This window comes from Phyllostomus discolor, chromosome 7 (genome assembly GCF_004126475.2).
Source record: "Phyllostomus discolor isolate MPI-MPIP mPhyDis1 chromosome 7, mPhyDis1.pri.v3, whole genome shotgun sequence".
Classification (NCBI taxonomy): Eukaryota; Metazoa; Chordata; class Mammalia; order Chiroptera; family Phyllostomidae; genus Phyllostomus; species Phyllostomus discolor.
In genome coordinates, this window is record NC_040909.2 from 12,197,956 (window position 1) to 12,219,806 (window position 21,851).

Below are 21,851 nucleotides of genomic sequence, written 5' to 3' on the forward strand. Positions count from 1 at the left end.
GGCCACCCATTGCGTTTTGTTCTGTTCACCCTCTTCCTCTTGACCCCCAGTCGCCGTTCCCATTCTCTTCCCATTGGCAGCCCTTCCGGTGCATGCAGGATGTGTCCCGTGTGCATGCATGATGGGAGACTAAACAGTAGCGTGTTCCGTACGTATCTCATGTTCTAAGCTTATCTAAGTAGCATCTTGTTCTGTTCTTCACTTTCTCCACCTCCTGCTACTGTGTGCTGTCTGGCCAGGCTTCTGACCCCTGATGGTGTCCCCCCCATGGGCATCTATGGCACCTGACTTGCCATTTCCCCAGTGGTGGGCATCCAAGTGGCCACCGAGTCCTGACTGCCACACTTAGCACCGTGGCGCAGCGCGTCTGCTCCAGTCCTGCGCGAGACCGAGAGGTGTAGTGCTAGACCTGGGCTTGCTGGCCCCCGGGATGCACGTACCTAATATCACCGAGGGACAGTGGCAGCTTTCCGGGGCAGTGATGCCACTTTGGGCCCAGGGTTCCACGTGCCCCACATCCTGGGCACGGACTTTCTGATGTTTGCAAGCCTGATGGATGGACCTCACTGTACTTTTAATGTGCATTTCTCTGATGATCAGTGAGACCGTGCATCTTCATTTATTTGTTTGTCATTTAAGTTCCCCACACTGTGAACTGCCTGCTTCTATCCTTGATGTGGTTTTCTTTGGTGTGTTCGTCTGTGTGTGTGTGTGTGTGTGTGGTTGCAGAAATCCATTTTACGTTCCAGACCCGCCTGGTCCAGTACAGTAGCCACTAGCCACATGCAGCAGTCAAAATTAATTACAATTAAATGAAATAAAAAAATCAGTTCCTCGGTTGCACTAGCCATGTCTCGTGTGCTCACTCTTTGCACGTGGTGAGCTAGGGGCTGCCAGGGCGGAGAGTGTAGATACGGGGCATTTCCATCTCCAGACGAAGGTCCATTGGACGGTGCTATCCCAGACGTTAATGTTCGTCTTCTCTCTGGTAACGACGCTCACGTGTCCTTAAGTTTCAGTGTCATCAAACCCCTCGGTTTCTCGCCTGAAGTCCATTTCCTTGAAGACCTTCCGTGCCTCTCAGGCCACAACAGGGTCTCACGCGCTTTCCTCCGGTGGCTCTCACAGTCAGAGCTTTCGCCCAGCTGGAGCTTCAATTTGTGCATGGCGCGTGGTGTGTGGTGTGAGGCGGGGTTTGACTTCATTTTTCTCCCTATAAGGAATTCCTTTCCCTCGCCTTACTTACATGTTAGTGCGTCCCCCTGGATTCTCACAAAGGGCAAGACACGTGGCCACCCTCTTTGTCACTGAAGGCGTCGGTTCATTCTGGAGATACAGACGCACGCTCCGCATTTTCCTCTGCCGCAGGTGAGAGAAGCCGCCTGTTTCTACAAGCGAAGCCAGTGCTACCAGGACGCTTTCAGGTGCTTCGAGCAGGTCCAGGAATTTGACCTAGCGCTCAAAATGTACTGCCAGGAGGAGCTCTATGAAGAAGCTGCCATCGCTGTGGAAAAGTAGGTGCTTTGATTTTCTCCCTCCCTGTCCCCTCCCCCCCGCCCCCCTGGGGGCAGCCTTCCCCGGATGCCGTTACCCTGTTCTTCCACAGCGGCTTCGCCACGTCACCCTCTCCCACTTGAGCGGTGGCCTCGACGCTGGGGCAGGAGCTGCAGGAGAGCAGGACTCTGCTCTCCGCTCCCTGTATGGGCTCTGGCACAGTGTTATGAAACGAAGGGGCTGGAGGAGACGTCACGAGTGTGCATATAAAACACACAGCAATTTTGTGCTTCGTGACGGTTCTGCCCTCTTTAACTTTTAATGGCGGAGTTGACAGTTTCGCCAGTGGGTGGCTCTATAGAGGGGAAGGGCACTGGCGGGCAGTCAGGATCTTGCTTCGTTGTGATCCCTGGCAGATGCTCAGCCATGCACACGCACATGCATGCGTATGACATGTATGTGCACCTACCCTCAGTTGTCGGGCACATCTGTTTCCTACATGACCTGGTGGAGGCCTCCTTGAGCCTTTGGCCTGGATGACACTCCAAAGGGACATGGAGATGGGAGGGACCACAGGCTGGCGAGGGATCTAGAAGCAGCGCGTGGTTGATGCCCCCGGGGATCTGGCGGTGAGAGACAGCTCGAGCGGTACCTGCTGTTCTGCGTTTCCGCTCAGCAGCGATTTGTGTCCCTTCTTGGTTCCAGAAACAATAGGCTATGGGTCAGTTCTCTATCTTTTTCACTTTGTAGCAAATGATGCATGTGATGAAATGAACATGACTGATCTTCAAACTTTAGATTTTAATTTTTAAGTTTGCTTTTATCAAAGTATAGCCAATATTCAAAAACAAGTGCACATAATTTTCACCGCAAATACACTTGCATAGCCAGCACCTAGACAAAGCAATTGAGTTTTACTTTTGGAAATGGAAAAGCAGGCATCCCATGCCGTGGCTGGTAACGGAGCATGTCCCTCTATGCAGGCCTTTGATGCCATTATGAACACGATCTACAAACCGTTGTGTGCTGGCCAGCGCAGAATGCCATGACGAACTGCCATAGATTGGGCAGCTTCCACAAAAGGAATTTGAGACTAGGAGTCCAAGATCGAGGCTCTGTCCAAATGGGTCACGGATAAGAGCTCTCTCCCTGGCTTGTAAATGACTGACTGCCTTCTCACTGTCTGAAGGTGCCTTTTCTGTGGTGCTTACCCACGGAGGGAGGGGGCAGGGGGAGTGCACTCAGTCTGCCGTATCTCCTCCTATGAGGACAGAGTCCTATCGGATCAGGACTCTACTCTTGTGACCTCGTTCAGTCTTCGTTACTTGCTTGGAGGGCTTGTCTCCAAATACAGCCACATGGGGGATTCAGGCTTCCGCACAGGAATTCTCGGGGACACGAACTGTCAGTCCATAACAGGTGCCCGCAGTGACGGTACCGGGTACCCCCTTGTGAGGGTGCTGTGCCGCGGTGCTGCGAGTGATGGCCCAGGCCACTCCCTTGTAAGTTCATAAGACAAAACGGACGGAGAGTTGTTTTTTTTAAATACTTTCAACCATTCATTTACCCTTCTGTTCTCACTTTTGCAGAGGAGCATTGAATAATCACAGATTTTCCCCTGCCGCATTTTTTTTCCAGTTTCCAATGACCTTGTTCCTTTTCATCAGCTTTATTGGGTGCACAGCTGAGTTTCTAGTGACGGGTGGAGTGCAGGTCTAAGGGTTGTCTGTGTGGCCAGAACCTCTAGCTGGGTGCACCCGAGTGTCCTTTGAACGTCGGGCGCTCTGGGTATGGAGTTCAGTTGCTCGATGGCCTGCCTTGGGATACAGCGAGGACGTTTTAGACTTGAAAAGGAAATACCTAGGCAGTTCCTTCAACTTGCTAAAATACTCCTGACCCCGCCAGCCAGTCCCCTTGTGAGCAGTGCATTCCCTTCCTTCCTCCTCATTTCCACCCCTTCCTGGGGGGCCTGTGACACTAGGGTACCTGTGACACTAGGAAAGCTGATGTTTGTAGGGTGACCTGAAGCATCGTGGGGTCCCTGGGGGCTTCTCTCTGGTCGTGAGGAAGTATTTTGTCCCGGGGGAGTTCAAAAGTAAGCATGTTTTATTGGATTGTTCCAATGCCTTGGAAATTGGCGGGTGGGACACACACAAGCTGAGATCGGCGGAGTAAAAGGGAGCCCTTCAGTCTCGCACTAACGCAGCCCCACATGCACCTGACAAAGAGAGACAGCACGGGCTGGCCGGTCAGAGGAGGACTAATGTGACTGCTGGTGCGCACAGCCGCCCTCCGCACCCTCTCTCAGTGCGCACACATCACGCTGAATGGGCTGTGCGCAGAAAGGGTGACCGTGCCTTCATGCAAGTTGAAGGGCTTTCTTTTTCAAGGGCAGTTTTGGCCACGCCTCATTTTTGTCCTAGAGACTGACTTTCAAAGTCCCCTCTCACTTGCCTAGGTTGCCACTCTTGCTATATTTCCCCAGTTAAACACTCCAATGCTCAGTGCCTTTGGAGAATCAAGAATTCATGTTCTCATTGCAAAATGAAGCATTATGGAGAAGCTGCATAAGTTGAGGTCCAGTTTTGCATAAATGCATGTCTGCATGTGGGCATTTTATCGAAGTTGCTTTGTGCCGTGTTTTGGAGGAATGGTTCTATCAGTGGGGTGACGAGTTACTGTTTGGGTCCTCTGTCGTTGCAGGTACGAAGAAATGCTAAGGGCCAAGGCCCTTCCCGTCGCCAAGCTCTCCTATTCAGCCAGCCAGTTCTACTTGGAGGCCGCAGCGAAGTACCTGAGCGCAAATAAGATCAAGGAGATGATGGCTGTCCTCTCGAAGATAGACATAGATGACCAGCTGGTGTTCCTGAAGTCTCGGAAGCGGCTGGCCGAAGCCGCCGACCTGCTGAACAGGGAAGGGCGGAGGGAGGAGGCTGCCCTGCTGATGAAGCAGCACGGCTGCCTCCTGGAGGCTGCCCAGCTCACTGCTGACAAGAACTTCCAGGCCTCGTGTCTGCTGGAGGCTGCCCGCCTCAATGTGGCCAGGGGTCTGGATGTGGAGCACACCAGGGCCATTCTGGAAGAAGCCCTGGAACTCTGCAATCAGACCAGCCAGCTGTCTGGCATCGCTGAGGCCCAGTTCCTGCTGGGGGTGATCCTGAAAGACTTTCAGAAGCTCAGGGATGCCTTCTTCAGGTTTGACACTCTCAACCACTCGGCTGGCGTGGTGGAAGCCCTCTACGAAGCCACCAACCACTGTGAGGCTGACCCTCAGAAGGTTCTGGCCCTGGCTTCGGGGGGCTTGGTGGTCCTCCTCAATTTGGTCAAGGCCCTTGAAAGAGTAACCAACAATGCCGAGAAGGATATGGTCAAATCTTGCTTCGAGTTCTTTGGGATTTCGCAAGTGGACGCCAAGTATTGCCAGATAGCTGAGAACGACCCTGGACCCATATTAAAAATAATTATTGACCTGGATTCGAACTTGAGAGAGAAGAAGACAAAAGACCATTTCATGATAACGACCAACCAAGTGAAACTGGCCCTGAACAAACACCTCTTGAGCAGGCTGTGCCAGATCACGCAGAGCCTGCTTGGGAAGACCTACCCGGGCGTCTGCAGGAGGTTTATCGTTGGCTTAACGTGTAAGGATGAGAAGTGTGGAGATTACCACAGACCCCTGCGGCGCTGTGAGGCCAAGTGTTTGGTTCAGTCAAAAATGTACCGGGTCGCAATCAATGGGCTGCTTTTGGAAGCCAAAAAAATCTTCCCTAAATTCCTAGCTGAAGAACTTAAAGGGATCGACAATATCCTGTCTGCAGATGTGTATAGCCATTGCAAATCCTTCCTGAGCGCCCTCTTCCCTAAGCATTTCCACCAGCGCGTGTTGTCGGAAAACCCCGCGGCGTGCAAAGAAATCTTCAGGCCCATTTACAAGTCCTTCCGACCCTACAGGTTTGCTCTGAAGGAGTACATCTGTTTCCTGTTTCAAAGCGAAAGGGCGCGGAACCGCCGCGAGTCGACAGACCTGTGGCTGAGCGCCATGCAGGCTTTCCTGCTCTCTTCCAACTACCCGGAGGAGTTTGAGAAGCTGCTGCACCAGGAGGAAGACAACTACCATAAGGAACTCAAGGCTCTCGAGTCGGAAAAAGAGGAAAGGAGCAGGGGGAGGGGCGGCCGGGGGAAGGGAGCGGAAGGGAAGTTCGGCATGCTGGCGCCCAACAAGGATGACGAGAGCGCCGAGAAGACCCACGTGTGCTTCATCCGGCTGCTGGAGAATTGCATCAACCAGTTCTACGTGCACAGGAACCCGGAGAACTTCAAGCGGTTCTTCTTCCGCTTCATGAACGTCCTGGTCAAGAGGTGTAAAGAGCCGCTCATCCCCAGCATCGGAAACACGGTGGCCCTGCTGGAGTTCCAGTTCGTGCACTGCGGGGCCGTGCTGGCCCGCCTCCGGAAGAGCGCTGTGCTGTGCCTCCCCAAGAGCTACCTCGCGCTCTTGCACTACTGGGAGTTTCTGTTCAGCAGGAAGGACAAGGAGCCCCGAGGCGTGTTCTCCATCATTCAGGAGTACAAGCCGAAGGATGTGACGAGGGCCGTCCAGGACTTCCGGTTCCACCTCTCCTACCTCGTCAAGGTGCTGTGCGGCTCCGAGAACGTGCACTTCAATGTCCTGCTCGACGCCTTTGAGGACATAGACTGCGTGGTCTCGGGCGAGGCCGAGCGGACCCTGGTGCTGTGCTTGGTGATGCTGGTGAATGCCGAGGAGGTCCTGCTGTCGTTCTGCAAACCGCTGCTGTACAGCCACTTCCAGGGCATCGAGAAGAGGCTGCAGGTGATGAGCGAGGAGTTCCCGGACCAGGTTCCGGAGAGGCTCTGGAAGGTGGTGAGGCGGGTGTTGGTGGCGGCCGATGTGAAGTCTGTGGCCGAGGCGCTGCAGGACCTGCTCTTAGAGCGGGACGAGGAGTTCCTGATGGACTGCCACTGGTGGTGGGACAGCGGCCACGCCAAAGGGGTCCACGGCCTCTATCACGAGGAGGTCAAACTCAACCGCCTGCTCTGTGTGGCCCCCGTGGACTACTTTTCCGACCCAGAGTGTGAGTTCGGTCAGGACGAGGCGGAGGAGCTGGCCTCAGATGACCGGGACCCCCTCCTCGCCACCATCCTGTCCCAGAAGCAGCGGAAGGCTTCCATCCAGCGCAAGCTGAGGCGAGCGTGCCTGGTGGTGTCCCTGTGCATCAGCTGGAGGAGAAGGGTGGGTGCGCAGGCGGGGTGCCCCCTGGAGGAGCCCGGGGAGCCCGGGACCGGGATCTTCAAAAAGGCCGACGTCGACAGGACCCAGTGCGACCTGTGCGGAGTGAAGTTCACGCAAGGCCCTGAGAACTACTTCAGCCCCAGTGAGGCCTTTGAGGGGGAGACTTCAGAGGCTGCGGCCCTTTCCGGGGCTGAGCCAGACGACGAGGAGGATCAGGAGAAGAACGGCGAGTCTTACGAGCACCACCTCCTCCTGGAAGGGCACCAGCGGCAGCAGGCGGCCTACCAGAAGTACTCTGACTTTTTCCAGGAGAGGGTGGACCCGGCCATTGCTGAAGGCAGGCTGGTGGTGCAGGACATCGAGCAGAGCGTCTGGATCCGCAGCCACCGGGGCCCCAAAGAGCAGAGCCACATGCTGCAGCGGAAGGTGCAGGAGAACATCAGGAAGGTCTCGGACGCGGTGGAGGACCTCTACAGGCAGAAGGCCTGGGCTGGCGGTAAGGGGCCCAAGGGGGTGGGGGCTCAGGCGGCGGCCGAACCTGGGCTTGAGAACGCACAGCAGAGTCGGGTCCTGTGTGTTCTGGGGTCCGGCTCGGGGCGACAGAACTGGGCATCCGCAGAAACGCCCGCGAGGACTGTGTGTTCTCAGATCAGAGCAAAGCCCCATTCCGACGTCCCGACTGCCTCGAGCCAGGACGGCTCCCCTGGCCGCGTAGATCAGAAAAGGGCTTGCCAGCTAGTTCTATGGAGACGGTACAGGGAGAACGTTTCAAGTCTTGAGGAAATGCTTTAAGCTTCTGATCCATTCAGGGAGCATTCCTGGAGTGCCCACGCTGTACTAAGATCTGGAGGTGTGCAGCTGGGCTCTTCCTTTGAGGAGGGTCCTCAGACCATACCCAGCTAATGCTAAGTGACCCGTCAATGCTAAGAATTCTGACGTGGTCTTTGAATCAGATTTCCTCCAACTTCCTTATTAGCAACTTCTTAGCGACACTCCGAGGAAGTTATGTCACATATAAAATTAGTGAGATTGCGTATTTTAGAATCATTCTGTAATTCAGACACTGCCGCTTAAGGTTTAGGGACGCTTTGTGCAAAGCTTCCATGAAAGGCTTGCTATCGGCAGTCTCTGCAGACACACGGGCATGGCATCCGGCTAGCATTTTGTCGTGGTTTGTGCTCCTGACCGCAGAGGGCAGCTGTGGGTCCTTACCCCGTCATCCTCCTCCGGGGAGGCGCAGAGACACGGTCTTGGGAGGTGGGGCGCTTTGGCTCTAGTCCTGGGTGTCTGAGGCCCAACGGTGTTCCCTTCCCTAAGAGCCCTCACGTTCTTTGGTTCCCACAGCGGAGGAGGTGATGACCCGGCTCATCGGTGTTCTGATCCCCTTAGTGGAGGAGGCGAGGGAGTGGCTGAAGAAAACAGAATTCCACTTAAAGGAGGACGGTAAGGAGCCCTTTATCCTAGGACGATGCTCTGGGTCCTGTGGTTCTCGGTGCTGCTGACGGTCAGGTCAGACTGAAGGGGGTGCTGCCTGTGATGTCAGTAGTGACCGCCACCCATCTCAGGGCGTCACCCTGCGGAGTCAGACTATAACCACGCAGTATCTGAGTTTCTCCGTCGGACTGGGGGGGGGGGCGTCATTCTGGGGGCAGGTTAGTTCCTTTTTCATAAAACCTCTTTTGTTGCTCGAGTGCCATTATCAGTGACGTTCAGTCACTACTTGCGCTCAAAACAGTGGCTCCCAAGGATACCCCAAGCATGGCAAAGCCCCTTTCCGACCAAGTGGGTGGCATGCCAGCTAGTGATTATGGGCTGGGTTTTTAGTGTGTGTCAGTATGGTTCTAGGCTTGGGGATATAAAACAAACACATTTGTGACCAAAACAAAATCACTGGGGCCACTCGCATGCATCTGCCTGCAGAGCATTAGAAGCTAGTGCAGAGTGACTCGGTTTCTCTCCCGACGGAATTACCCTGCCAAGCTCTGCTTGTTTCTGGAAAGGCCTCTCTCCTGTCCACTCCAGCGGCTGCCCCTCCCTGCCCCACATCACTCCTTCTTACTCTGAGTATTTCGCTCACCCCGGGTTGCCCTCCCATATTCCTTTAAACCGAAACGCCACCAGAAAATCCCGACCCCCAGAGCTGGGGAAAATCGGAGGGGACTTGGTACAACCATCTGTGCCGATAAAAAAATCCAGGACTACGATTTTTTTTTTCAAAAGGAAGGTAACTGATAGATCAACTCACGTCTGTGGCTGAGTTTACGTTTTGTTTGATTTCTTTCCTTTAAAGGGCCTCTAACCAAGGGCCAGAGGAGCCAGCCTGTAGGAGAAGTGAATTCTAGAGAAGAGGTTGACTGTGGGTCAACCTCTTGGCTCATCCTGGGGAGCGGCACCAGTACTCGGAGAAAAATCCTCACTCTCTGGCCGCTGGTGGAAGGGAGGCCTTTTCCCCTTCAATTTAAAGTATCAATTACAGAGACGTTCGGTTTCGCTAGGATGTTATATTTTGCATTGCAGTGGGGGGAGGCGGGGGAAATCACCATTTTGCACATTGTTTCTTTTTTTTGTTTGTTTGTTTGCTTTTCAAACAGGTATCGGCCAGGAAGATGACTATGAAAATGAAGTGGAGGACTTTTTTGAGCTCCGTCCCAGAAACCGGCCGCGGAAAGGTGGAAAGCAAAGAAAATACTAAGGTCCACACAGCTGCCGCCGCCACCTAAACCTTCAGAGCATTCCGTCCTGACTCTGAATTCCGAGTGCTGGGGCAGAAGAGAAAAGAACGCCAAGGAGCATAACCAAACACGCAGGGGAGTCCAGCAGCCTCTTTGCTTTGGTTCTTCTCCCTTCTCTTTCCCTGGTGGCTTAGGATCTGCCCGCAACTCAGAGCGGGGCCCTCTCGTGCTTTCCCGGTTCAAGTCCAGAGGCATCAGTTCCCCTGGCACTCGTCGTTACACGAGAGCAGTCACCACTGTGGGGGACCTCGGGACTCCTCACCCCGAAGCCCCCAAGTTCTCTGGCCCCGAAACCTTCAGGACACGCGTCCTAGGAGGGACGCCCCTCACCGCAGAGGCGCCGCTGCCCTGGGCTTTGCCTCCTTCCGCACCGAGAGCCGCGTGTGCCTGGGACTGTGTGGGTCCCGCCGCCGCTGGCCACCCCTGACCCCCAGCCCCACTCTGGTCATCTCTGAGCCTACTCGTAGCGTAGTGTGTTTCATTACGTACATTAGTGTCTTCTCTCTGTAATGGCAACTTTTCTGCCCTCCTTCCCCCTGCCACCCCCATCCTCAGCTACCTGTGCCAGTCACAGACTACCTCAGAATGTAGTCAAGCTGCACCCCCCGCCGCCAGTGTCCTTCAGGGGCCAGCTGCAGGACCCTCCCCCGAGGGGGACAGGCTGGGGGATGTTGCCGGGGGCCTCCCGGCCTGCCTCACCAAGGCGGTCCTAACTCTGCCTCGGCGGCGGCACAGGCATTCCCAGAAGTGTTTTGTATGTAGCTCTGTACGTCTCGTCTGCCCGGTCCCCCCGACACGCCTGTCATCCTGGCTTAGGTTGACATTCGGACGAGTCTTCTCCCGCTGAGCTCACCGGGGTGGGACAGGGGCCTGCAGCGGAGCAGGCTGGGGACAGTGGACAGAGGAGGAACCAGTCGTCCAGTGCCAGTGCGTAGGGACAGGGCTGCGGGCAGCTGCCTGGGGCTGGTGGGCGCCTAGGGGGGGGAGGGGGCTGGGTCTCTCTGCAGGAGGCCGCTGCCTTCTGCCCCCACCCCACCGGGCCCGCGGCCATCCGTGGCATCTCCTCTCGTGATTACTGCCCCCCCGTTTCCCCAGCCCCTCCGTGCAGCCCAGGTGAAAGGTCAGGTTCCCCCCCCACCCCCCGGCCCTCTGTTGTCTGTCATCACAACAGAACCCACCCTCCCCACGTGCTGCTGCTGCTCCTGCTGCTCCTTGTCTTCACTGTCTTTCTAGATGGCTCTGTTTCCTTGGAATGTTTGTTTCTAATTTTTATTAGTTACGTTTCCAGTTTCTACTCCAGGTTTTTTTTTTTTTAATGAACTTCACTTGCCAGAAAAGAAGAAACAGGAAAAAAAAAACAACCCTATCAAATCTTGCTGTATGATCACATTTTTATAAAGTCAAATCATTTCTCTTACATGCTGCTGTCCGTGTGTTTACTTCCAGGCTCCCCTCAGGGAGGAAAGGGGTCAGTCTTGGGGGCGGGTCTTGCTGGCCAGCAGGTGGACGCTGACGAGCACAGAGCTCGCCGGGCCCCTGAAGGTAACAGGGGCTGAGGGAAGCATGGCCCGGGCCTTGCAGCCGGTCGCAGTGGCTCTTTCCCACCTGGGTGCTCCCGGGCACGTGTGTGGTGTGAGCCATACAGTTTCGTCAGAGCCGTCTGTGGGGACTGCCCCCTAACAAGAACACTGTCCTGGGAGGCAAGGGACCTGGAGCCTCATCCTCGCCCTGCCCCCAGTGAGCCGTGTCACCTGGGGTGAGTCACATCCATCAACACTCCCTGCGCCTACAGGCGGCACCACCCTCGGGGGCTCGTGAGCCGGTGAGGGGGAGAGATAGAGACAGAGGAAGGCAGAGCGGTGGAAATGTGGATCGCTCAGGGAGGTAGCAGCTGCATTTACATAACCCGGACAGGCCTCCCTTTGGGGAAATGAATGGTCCATGCCTTCTCCCAGCCCTGCTGCTGAGGGGCCCTGCGGGCTGTGGCCACGGGTCCGAACACCCTCAGGTCTTGGTCGTGTGGTTTCAGTGCTTGTCTGGTGCCGGGCGAGCAGGACAGCTGGGTCTGAGAGAGCCAAGTCTCCTCTGGTCCAGGGCGCCCAGGCCTGGGGAAGAGGATCCTGCTACTGTCTAGATCAGCACTGTTTAAAAGAACTGCCTCGCGAGAACTGCTCCCAGGAATCCATGTCAACTCGTAGGGGCTCTTGGAGTGTGGCGTGGAGCCTGGGGGAGGAGAAGGGGATTCAGCAGTAGAATCGGCCATTGCCGTCCACAGCCCGACTCCTGAGGCCCAGCCCAGCCCAGGGACTTTGGTGTCCCTGGCCTTGCCTGGAAGTCCGGGGAGGGGGAGTGTGTCAAGGACCCCGAAGACCACTCTCAGGTCCAGTCATTCACAAGGAGGGTTTGTGGGGCTTGGCACAGAGCTCTGCTCGTGGCTCTGACCGCGGCGAGAGCACATCGCATGGCACTCACAACAGGAGGGCGCATGGGTGAGGCCCTGGGGGTCCCAGTGCAGGCTTTCCCAGTGGAGTCACACGGGACGCACTCGAGTCCCCAGCAACAGGCGTGACCACACGTGTCCGTGGTGCCAATCAGAAAACTTACTGGAGACTCCAAGCTCAGGGTTGTACTGGGTGCTGGCCGCACGGGCATGTTCTGCCGCGCACAGACTGGGCTGGCCGAAAAGTCAACCTGGCTCTTTCTGTACGATGGCTCTCGTGGCTCTCCTGGCACGTAGTTGTCTTTAACTTCACTTGATACAATTTTGTTAGATTGTATGGTGACAGCTGTCTGTCAGTTGTGCGCTTAAAAAAACCACAATCGGTGATTTTTTTTGTGCACCCATTTTAATATTGAAGGTGGGAGAAAATACACAGCTTTTTGGCACCTTATGCTTTATTATTTCAAGAAAGGTAAAAACGCAACTGGAATGCAAAAAAGATTTGTGCAGTGTAAGGAGAAGGTGCTGTGACCGATTAAACATGTGGAAAGTGGTTTGCGACGTTTCGTGCTGGAGATTTCTCGCTGGACAATGCCCCACAGTCAGGCAGACCGGTTGAGTTTGATAGCGATCAAATAGAGACATTAATTGAGAACAATCAACATTATACCACATGGGAGATAGCCGACATCCTCAGAATGTCCAAACCAATAAAGTTACTGGTGAAAATGAAAAAAAAAGTCTTTATTTCACAGAAGAAGCTAAATGGCCTTTCTGGCCAACCCGACGTGGAAGTGCCAGAGTCGCAGGCGCACAGCGGGTGTTGGGCAGGGGCCACAGCGTTTGCAGGAACTGCTGGGGCGCCGTGAGCTACAGGGACTGGGCCTGGGAGTTGCAGGAACCCTCCCGAGATCCAGTTCCCTGACACCAGCCAGGGGCCACCCCCATGAGGAGGCTGTCCCATAGACGGTGGTCGAGCCTGAGCTCTTCTGTGCTGGGGGTCCCCCCCAAGGCGGGGCTCTGTCCTGATCACCCTGCCAACCTGCCTTTCAGGTCCCCCCGCCCCGTGTTGTCCAGCTGCGGGGTGAGCATGTGCACACCCGCTCTCTATTTCTCCAGGCGAGGGAGTGAATTTTCAGGGCTACCTCATCTCCGAAAGCCCATCGGGAAGAACCACCCGAGTCCTGACTGTCTCAGACATTTATTCTGCTCCTTTGCAGCTGCTGTGCACCACTCTGCTGTTCGGGTCCCTGGGGAAAGGGCTGGGGCCTGGCGCCACCGGGGGCTCTTCCCTCCCTCCCCCCACCATCACCGACATGTATTGTCCTGACCGTTCTCAGCCAAGAGCCCCCACTCTCCTCCAGTTCTCTCTGGGGACGAGAGTCCGGTCTTTGACTGACAGAAGGAAGGAAGGATGCTGACATGAGAGCTGACAGCAGCCCCGCGCCCCCCCCCCCTCGGCCCCCATCCGCCCACTCTGCACCTGCACCTCAGTACCTCACCCAGTTGCTGGAGGTCTAATGGCTGTTTCCTGCTCTGGGTGGCAGGGCCGGTCTGGCTCAGGGCTGCGTGTTCTGGACCGGGGGGTTCTGGTGCCGGCCAGCAGTCTTTCCACTGAGGACGCACACACTGAGGTCAACAGCAGATGGTGGCAGAAGTGACGCTGTCCGATTCTGCATCTGGCCTCTGAGAGGCCTCGACTTTTCTTTGGGGAATGCAGCCGCCCCGTGATACCCTCCATCCACCGTGCTGTGGACAAGCCCAGGCTGGCCAGGTGGAGACACCACCCAGAGAAGCTATGCAGGTGCCATTCGCGGGAGTGGAGCCTTCCGTGCCCCCTCCATGAGGCCAAGTCTGTGACCCTCTCTGATGCCACCGCCGGCTGAGACCTGGTGGGCCCGAATTTCTGACTGCCAAGAATCAGGAGAATAAATAAAGAAAGCATTATTGCTTTAAGCTACTAAGTTTTTTTTTTTTGGGGGGGGGGAGGGTTGTTATGCAGCAATAGATAACTGAAATGAGGGCCTGCTATGTGTCAGGTACTAGTAGATGTGTTGCATCTGTGGAATCCTACAGCTGCCCAAAATATAGAATGCTAATCACTAATCTGTATGTGTGTAAAGTGAGGGGTTTGCCTGAGGTCAGCGAGCAGAGCTCCCCGTTATTCCACAGCCTGTGCCCTGGTACCCTGAGGGATCCCAGAACCCCTCCCTGGAACCAACCTTTTGCCATCTTGGCCACCTCCCCTCCAGACCCTGACATCTAGCTGGCTATGCAGGGGTTCACCAGCAGTGGAGACCTGGTTGCCAGGGGAACCAGCAGGCGGGGTTACTCTGACCAGTGTTGCAGGATTCTCTCCACTTGGCTCCTGGGGCTGGTTCCCCTGGGACACTGGCAGCTACCACTGCTGGCTGTCACATAAAGGGCACGTCTGCCCCTCACATTTGTTGGGGCACATTTGTTTGGGGGGGGTGATTACAACAAGAGACCTCTCCCCTATCTCTTCTCTTCCCACCCACCCTTTGCTTTATCCTGCACCATGAAGGACTTCGGTTGCTTGAGTGTGGGCACTCCAACCTTGCACGCAAGCTCATTCTATACCTGTACCTCCTCCTCCCCAAAGAGCCACCCTTGGCCACCCCTTGGCCCCAGTACCTGAACAGGGAAGAGGCACAGGGGGATTTGATTCGGGGGTCTCCTGGGCATTGGAATGTGACCCAGAGGGGGCTGTGGAAATGTGCTGTTCTGCAGGTTTGGGGGTGCAGGATTAGCTAACACAACACAGCACTGGGCCACTTTTCCTGGTCATCTCTCCTCTGCATCTGTCTCCTTCAGGGTTCCTGCAGGACAGGGTTCTGGCATTCACAGATTCTACAGCCACAATAACCACCTCGATGGTTCTCACAGAGCGCCTTGTCCAGCAAGCTGACCTGGGGGCTGGGGTGCCTTGAATGTGTTCCCGACCGAGGCCATGTAATTGTCAGAAACCTGTGTCCCTGGGGTCATCCTTAAGTGTTGGGTCTAGAGGATGGGTAAATCGAGGCAGTTGGTAACTGCTCTCCCTGATGCCACGAATATCTTTCCCAAGCACTTGTGACTCGCTTTGGAACCTGTCCATCTACGTTTCAGAGGTTCTGGCTGTAGAGCACAAGGTCAAGTGGATGGCATGAGGAGCCATCTTCCCACCCAGCAAGCTCCATAGAGCTCAGAGGTCCAGAGTCATGGGAAGCCTCCCTGTTTAACCCCATAGACTGGCATTCCTTCCCCCACCAGAGAAACGGGCCTGCCCACCACAGCAGACAGCTGGTCCTCCCTGCTCCCTCCCGCCCAGGAAAATGGGTCTCCGTGCCCGCCAAGGGGGAGGGAGGAGCCATCAGCAAGGCAGCAGGTGTTCTCCAGGTGGGGCGTTTAGAGACCTGTCTGTCTCCTGGTGCTGCAGAACGCTAACCCAGTTCCGAATTCGTGTTCTCTGCTTAAAACACATGGTCTCGCCCTCCTCCGTGGTGCGCCCTAAAAACCCAGTAGGATCTTTGCGTGGGGAGGGTTGCCCTGGGGAAACAGTACTTTCATTACAGTATTTCTGAAATGAGCCGTAAGATTAAAACTTAGCTTCTCATACTGGGAATTCAGAGACGTTATTTAACGTCTCCGAAGAACAAAATAAATGAGTAAATAGAATAGAAACAAACTCATAGATTCAGAGACTATTTTGATGGGTGCCTCATGGGAGGGGGTTGGAAGGATGGGTAGAAGGGGGGATGGGATTAAAATGGGCACATGGGCAGTTATAAAACCGGTCACTGGGAAGTCTAGCACAGGAGAGGGACTGTGGTCAGTAATATTGGAACAACCACGCACGGTGTCAGAAGGGTACTAGACTTCGCACATTAGCTCGATGTCTAACCACTACATGGTTCCCCTGAAGCTAATATAATATTGTGTGTCAACTGTTACTGGAAATAGTTCGTAAAATTAAAAAGACGAAACACAATGAACGGACGGCACTAACGATGCAGTCTTGACTGAGGCGTTGGCGGGGAGCGTTCAGAAGTGGACAACAGGGGAACCCCGTCTCTGAGCCCGTTTGGGAGTGGATGAAGCGGGAATAAACACACGGACTTGGAGCTTGGCTGTGAGATCCCTACTCTCTCTCCCGCTGCCTCTCTCCCATAGGTGGACCAAGACAGTGACAGGATTTCAGGCAGGGAGGGGTGGTCACGAGCAACGCTGAGCCCTGGGGACAAAGCTGGGTCAGCTTTCGGGTGCCCTTTCCGGAGGTGGGGACATTTTTGGGAGGGCTTTGTTCTTTTAGAGACCCAGAGTATTTTCACCCCAAGTTTTACTGATTCTGCAGGACAGCTGTTCCAGGGAACTATGTAGGCCAGTCTGCGATATTTGGAGTCAGCACTTTACGGGTAAGGAGTGGGGAGGAGGAAGAGAGCAGGACTAACTTGGGAGCTTCCAGAGGCGGCATCCGCGGAGACCTACACCTGCAAGCGAAGTCTCTTTGTGGCCACCCTTGGGGGTCTGGGGGTGCTGAGCAAGCTGAGTGTCCCTTTCTGCCCTCTTTCAGCCCATGTTTGCCATCTCCAAGTCACAACCGCCGGGGTGGGGGGTGCGGGCGGGGGGTGGACGATTCCCCGGGCTGGGAGAAGGGCAGCTCGCGCCGCAGTGGGAGCCACGCCGCTCAGCTGTTCCGGTGGGCGTCCGCAACACCTATTCACAGGGAAAAACGGACTCACCTTTGGACTTGGCATTCCTAGTCCTGGGGTTTATTGTTATTTTTAATGATGGTAAAACACACATAACATGCAGTTTACTCCCTTGACCGGTTTTGGCACACACAGCTCGGTAGTAAGCACATTCACGTTGTTGTGCAACCAACCCGCGTCCGGAACTTCTTTCATCTTACACAACCGAAACTCTGCACCCATGGGACCCAGAGTCCCCTCCTCAGCTCCCGGCCCCCGTCACTTTACTTCCTGTCTCTGTGATTTTGACTTCTCTAGGTGCCATCTGCAAATGGATTCGAGTGGCATTTGTCTTTTTGCAACTAGCTTATTTCACAAAGAATGATGTCCTCGAGGTTCACCCATGTCGTGAGATGTGCCAGAATTTCTCTCCTTTTTAAGGCCGAATTCCATGGTATGCATATTACGAGCATTCCTACTTTTAGGGATTTGTATTAGAGAAACAGTCCTACAAATGCCGAAATAATCGTTCCCTTCAGGAGTGTCTAGGCGAGTCCAAAGTCGGAGGCCACTCCAGTACCCAGCGGGGTTGTGGCGGGATACCGCGAGTAAGGTTCAGGTTTTAGGCAGATCCGGCGTCACTATGGAAGTGTGGCAGAGGTCGACCGCTCGCCAGAAACTACAGCTAGAGAGAAGGCTCTAAGGTTCAGTTCCCTTCAGACAAATTAAAAAATTAATTCCAAGTTGTTGGCGGTGACCTCTTGTACACCAGAAGATGTGGAATTTTAAAACTAGTTTGGAGTATATTTGTGGTCACAAAAAATAGTGAATGTATTTTTAGATATCCAAACGGAAAGGTGCAGGAGGGCAAATATTTGCTGTGCAACGAGCTGGTCGGAGGGGAACGTGCTCCACCCATTCAGTTCACAAAGCCGTGTCAAGAGGGAGTGCCGTGCCCTGGCTGGTGTGGCTCAGCCGATGCAGTTCGGTCTGTAGATGGAAAGCTTGCAGGTTCGATTCCCGGTCAGGGCACGTGCCTGGGTGGTGGGCCAGGTCCCCAGTTGGAGGCATGTGAAGGGCAACAGGTAGATGTATCTCTTATGCATTGATGTTTTTCTTCCTCTCTCCCCACTCTTTAAAAATAAATAAAGTAAAAAAAAAAAGAGGTGGTGTTGTGTGCCCCACGGTGATGATAACCCCTCAGGACAGGACACTCCTCTAGACACCCCTTGAGTTCCCACCCGGGTCTAGCTTGCTCTCCTGCTTCTCACCTACCTGACCTCCATCGACCTGGTGTGGATTTGCAGCCAGGTATGAATAAGAGGGAACCTCAGCTTCCACGGCTGTCCATCCGTCATCCACGCCTGGAGCTTTATCACCTGATGCTTGGATGGCTTGTCTGACTCCCCGAGAGCATTCTGGTCCTTGAGTCTCACCAGGGATGCCATCCTCCCGCTCTCTTCCCTGGCTCCTTTCCTATGCCCTGAAGACCCACCCATCCAACCAAGGGACTTGAGTCAGTGCGGTAGTAACCCTAATAGTAACCGCTGTCAGTCAGTGAAAGAGCACTTCGGTACTGGCTCCCGTGGGTGCCACCGCCGTGAACACCCACGCAGACCCTGTGAGAGAGACGCTGGTCACGCCCACACTGCAGATGAAGTGAAGGCCCTGAGAGCTTTGTCCAGCCCTGGCCCTCAGGGCTGCCCTGGCCAGTGGTGGCCTGTCACAGGTCAGTTTGTTTGAACTGAACAGAGATAGGATAGGAGTTTTCATCGGAATAAAAATACCTTTTTTCCCATTTTCTACTCCATCCTCCTCCTCCTCCCTTCAGGTTTTTTTTTTGTTGTTTATTTGTTTGTTTTTTTTTCCCAAGCAGATGTCACACGTTTTGAGTTCCCTGGAGTCCTTAGGCTGTGCCGATTGCAGGCCCTGCAGGGGCTAATTAGGCTGCGGGAAGGAGGTGGGAGCATGTTTTTCGTCGCTGAGCACAAAATCCCCTCTCCTGGCTGAGAGCCCCAATGGTAAACCCAGCGTCAGGGATGCTTCCCCACCACGTCATGGGTCCTGCGGGCCCAAGAGCGGGACGCCCGGGACAATACAGAGCTGGGCCACACCCACGGAAGGGAAAGGGTCCCTCACGCCGCATGTTCCTGATTTCACGAGGGAGGAGACAGAACAGACCAGGGTGGTGACGTTTTCAACTTCACTCAGAGCTTCTGTGTCAGAGCTTGGGGGGGAAACTCGATTCCTTCCGCTGGGGCTGTGAGGGGTCGGGCCCCGTGGATGAAAGGTAGAGGATGGTGTCCGCTGCCCTGGAGTTCGCATGCCTGATGCCCAACCCCTGAGCCTGGGGACCCACTGCGGGTTTGCTCACTGTGATCAGCAGTGCTCTGGGCTCATCAAAACTCCGCTCTTAGGAACCCAAGTCAGGTTAGCGTTTTCAGGGAGACCTGAAGGTGCTTTCCTAGAAGAACTCCAATCTTTCTCCTGTCAAGGGCTTCCAAACAACATTTTCAAAGCGGTCCTGTTAGAAGAGACATAGACACTGCAGATGCTGTCAGGTGGACCGCGCTGGAGGACACGGCCTGGGTCCCAAGGGCACAGCTTGTGAGGAGGCAGGACACAGCCTGGATAAGGGACCAGAATCTGTGCATGTGCGTGCTCCCATGCATGTGTGTGTATGCGAGTGTGTGTGTGGGGGGGCGTTGGGGCACGGGGAAGAGGGTGCAAGTGGCAGTCCCAGAGAAGAGCACCTACTATTCTCCAGGCCTCATGTGCAGCCCCAGGCTTGTTGGGGCCAGTGGGGTGTGTGCACAGGTACAGACGATTGCTATTCTAGATGCATTTTCCTCTGTGGATGAGACACATTTCCGGCTCACAGCCTAATGCAGAATCAGGGCCAACGGTGTGCACGCGAGTGGGTGCCTCTCAAACTGCCACAGTGTCTGAGCCCAGCCCCCGAGGTCCTGTCCCATGGGGCAGCCCGGGCCTACCCTGCCAGTCCCCAGGCAGGCCCACTGAGGGCCCAGCCACCCTTCGTTGACACGGGGAGGCTAGAGAAAATGCAGGGAGGCCCCTGCAGAGAGAGAGGAGTGAGGCCCCTGGCCTTTTTCCAGCTGGAATCTGGGGCTGTGTGTCAGATGTAGCTTCCAACAGAGGCACCTCCCTTGCGGTGACAGGGAGCTAGTTTCTCTGGGAAACCCGGTCTCAGCTCCGCCGACAGCCAGTGGGGGGCGCTGCGCTCTGTCAGGCTCAGATCAACAAGGGGATCATCTCTCCAAGCTTGGTTGCCTTCCCACAGATGCCCCGCCCCCAACCCGCTGCCCAGGAATCACTATCACAAGATGATTTTGACACCCGAGACTCAATCTAGTCCTGGTCCTAAACTTGTTACTCAGTGCGTCTTCTGTTGCGAATGCTCGTGAGCTATTTCAGCATAGCGATCATGGCGTCCGTGTGGAGCACCCACTGACCGACCCTGGGACCCCAGTGTCTCACAGCTGTCACTGCAGTTAAGCTCCCTGGCAACCTGGAAAAGCAGGCAGTGTCTGCTCTGCAGATGTGGAGACGGAGGTGCAGAGAGGTTCAACAGCCCGCCCGAGTCTTTTCCTCACCGCTCTCCGTGCCTTGCTCTGCCCCTCGCTAGCACAGTGTAGACACAAGGAAAGCTCTTTGCCACCCCACCATGACCTTGATAGCTCTCAAGGTTTCCCTTCCTGCCGTCAAGACTGCGCCAGTGCCCGCCTGTTGGATCTGACACAGCACCAGGTTCCACTGACTCCAGCAACTCCAGTTAAACTGTTGACCTGTCCCACCACACCCGCATCATCAGCCCTAAGCTGCACCGAGCACTGTTGCCTCTCTAGAAGATAACAACTGTCGGGCGGGGCGAGAAAGCTCCTCGCAGCCTCCATCCCTGTCCTAGCTGGGCGGGGCCTCTCCACCCTGGGCGGGGCCTCGATTGCTCACTTCCTCTCCCAGGCTCTTTGCAGCCCAGCTTAATCATGCTCCTACTCACTTTCTCGCCTTAGGGACACCCCCTGCCTCACCTGTCCTGTGCTCCCTCTGGTCTCCAACTTTTCTTTCCCTCCTCTCCAGTGGTAGATTGCATTTTCCAAAATCTGCCACAGCAACATTGCTAGTCCCCCATGCTCAACCAGTGTGTTGACACTCCTCCTCAAGAGATAGTCCATTTTCTCGCCCCTTGAACTCGGGGTGGTGGGGAGCTACTTTGTTACTTCCTTAAGGAACAGAATATGGCAGAAGAAAAAGTGCATTATTTCCAAGGCTAGGTCATAAAAAGTGACATGGCTCCTACGTGGCTCTCTCTTTCGGAAAGTCCACCCGCCATGTTGCAAGGAAGCCCAAGTAGCCATTGGGAGAGGCCCCGTGCTCCAGCCAATAGCCCCAGCTAAGGTCTCAGCCAGTAGCTGGCATCAGCCACCAGGCCTGTGAGCAAGCATTCCTGAAGATGATTTCAGCTTCCGGCCCTGCCTTCCATGATGCCAGATGGAGTAGGGACAGGCTGTGCTCACGGAGACCTACTCAGATTGTAGACCCGTAAGCAAAATAAATGCTGTCGTTTTAAGCCACTATGTTTTGGGGTCGTTTGCTATACAGCCATAGTAACTAGAACACCTCAGTGGATTTTTAATCCCTATAATTAGTAATAATTGATGCATCCCTTTTCTGATCGCCCCCCGCCAACCCTGCCCTCACACACGCAGCGTCTCCTCCCAAGGTTTTAGGCTGGCCTATGGTCCGCTCCAACTGTTGCGTCACATCTCGGGCAGCAGCAGTAAGGCATTTGTCTGTTAGCCTGTAAGTGTTTTCAACAAAGGCCACCGGAACCTCTGCCTCTGGCTGCTGCTTAGCACACGCTCTGCAGAGTAAAGTCCATAACACCACAGGGACTGTGGCCTTGTGTATTGTGGTTTTCAAAACGACTGTCCTGATCCAGTTGCGAGGCCCTGGCTAGAGGCTGGTAAATCCTCCTTCCTGAACAGCCAGTTAAGTTCACACACCCTGGCCTCCTCTACCAGGCTTTCACATTCAAGGGCACTGTCCACCTTATAAGGCCAGCGCCCTAGTGTCCCAGGGCCAGAGAACTGAATGGAACCAGGAGAACAACATCTCATGAGGTGGGCAATGTCGATCAAGGGGTAGAAATTATATAAAGGGAATACATAGAAATTTGGGGGTTGAAAAGGACAACTGAAAAATGAAAAATCACACCTCGACAC

At 54.9% G+C, this 21,851-nt stretch overlaps 1 protein-coding gene across 1 annotated transcript in view; it reads left to right on the plus strand.

The window, feature by feature from the left end:
- TRANK1 (tetratricopeptide repeat and ankyrin repeat containing 1) overlaps positions 1 to 9,537 on the plus strand; it is a 95,173-nt gene extending 85,636 nt beyond the window's left edge. The window contains exons 21-24 of the mRNA XM_028518748.2: positions 1,369 to 1,514; positions 4,198 to 7,241; positions 8,090 to 8,188; positions 9,337 to 9,537. Of these exons, the coding sequence (XP_028374549.1) occupies positions 1,369 to 1,514; positions 4,198 to 7,241; positions 8,090 to 8,188; positions 9,337 to 9,437 (3,390 nt within the window). The 3' untranslated portion in view covers positions 9,438 to 9,537. The remainder of the gene's footprint in view (positions 1 to 1,368; positions 1,515 to 4,197; positions 7,242 to 8,089; positions 8,189 to 9,336) is intronic.
- Positions 9,538 to 21,851: the final 12,314 nt, after the last annotated feature.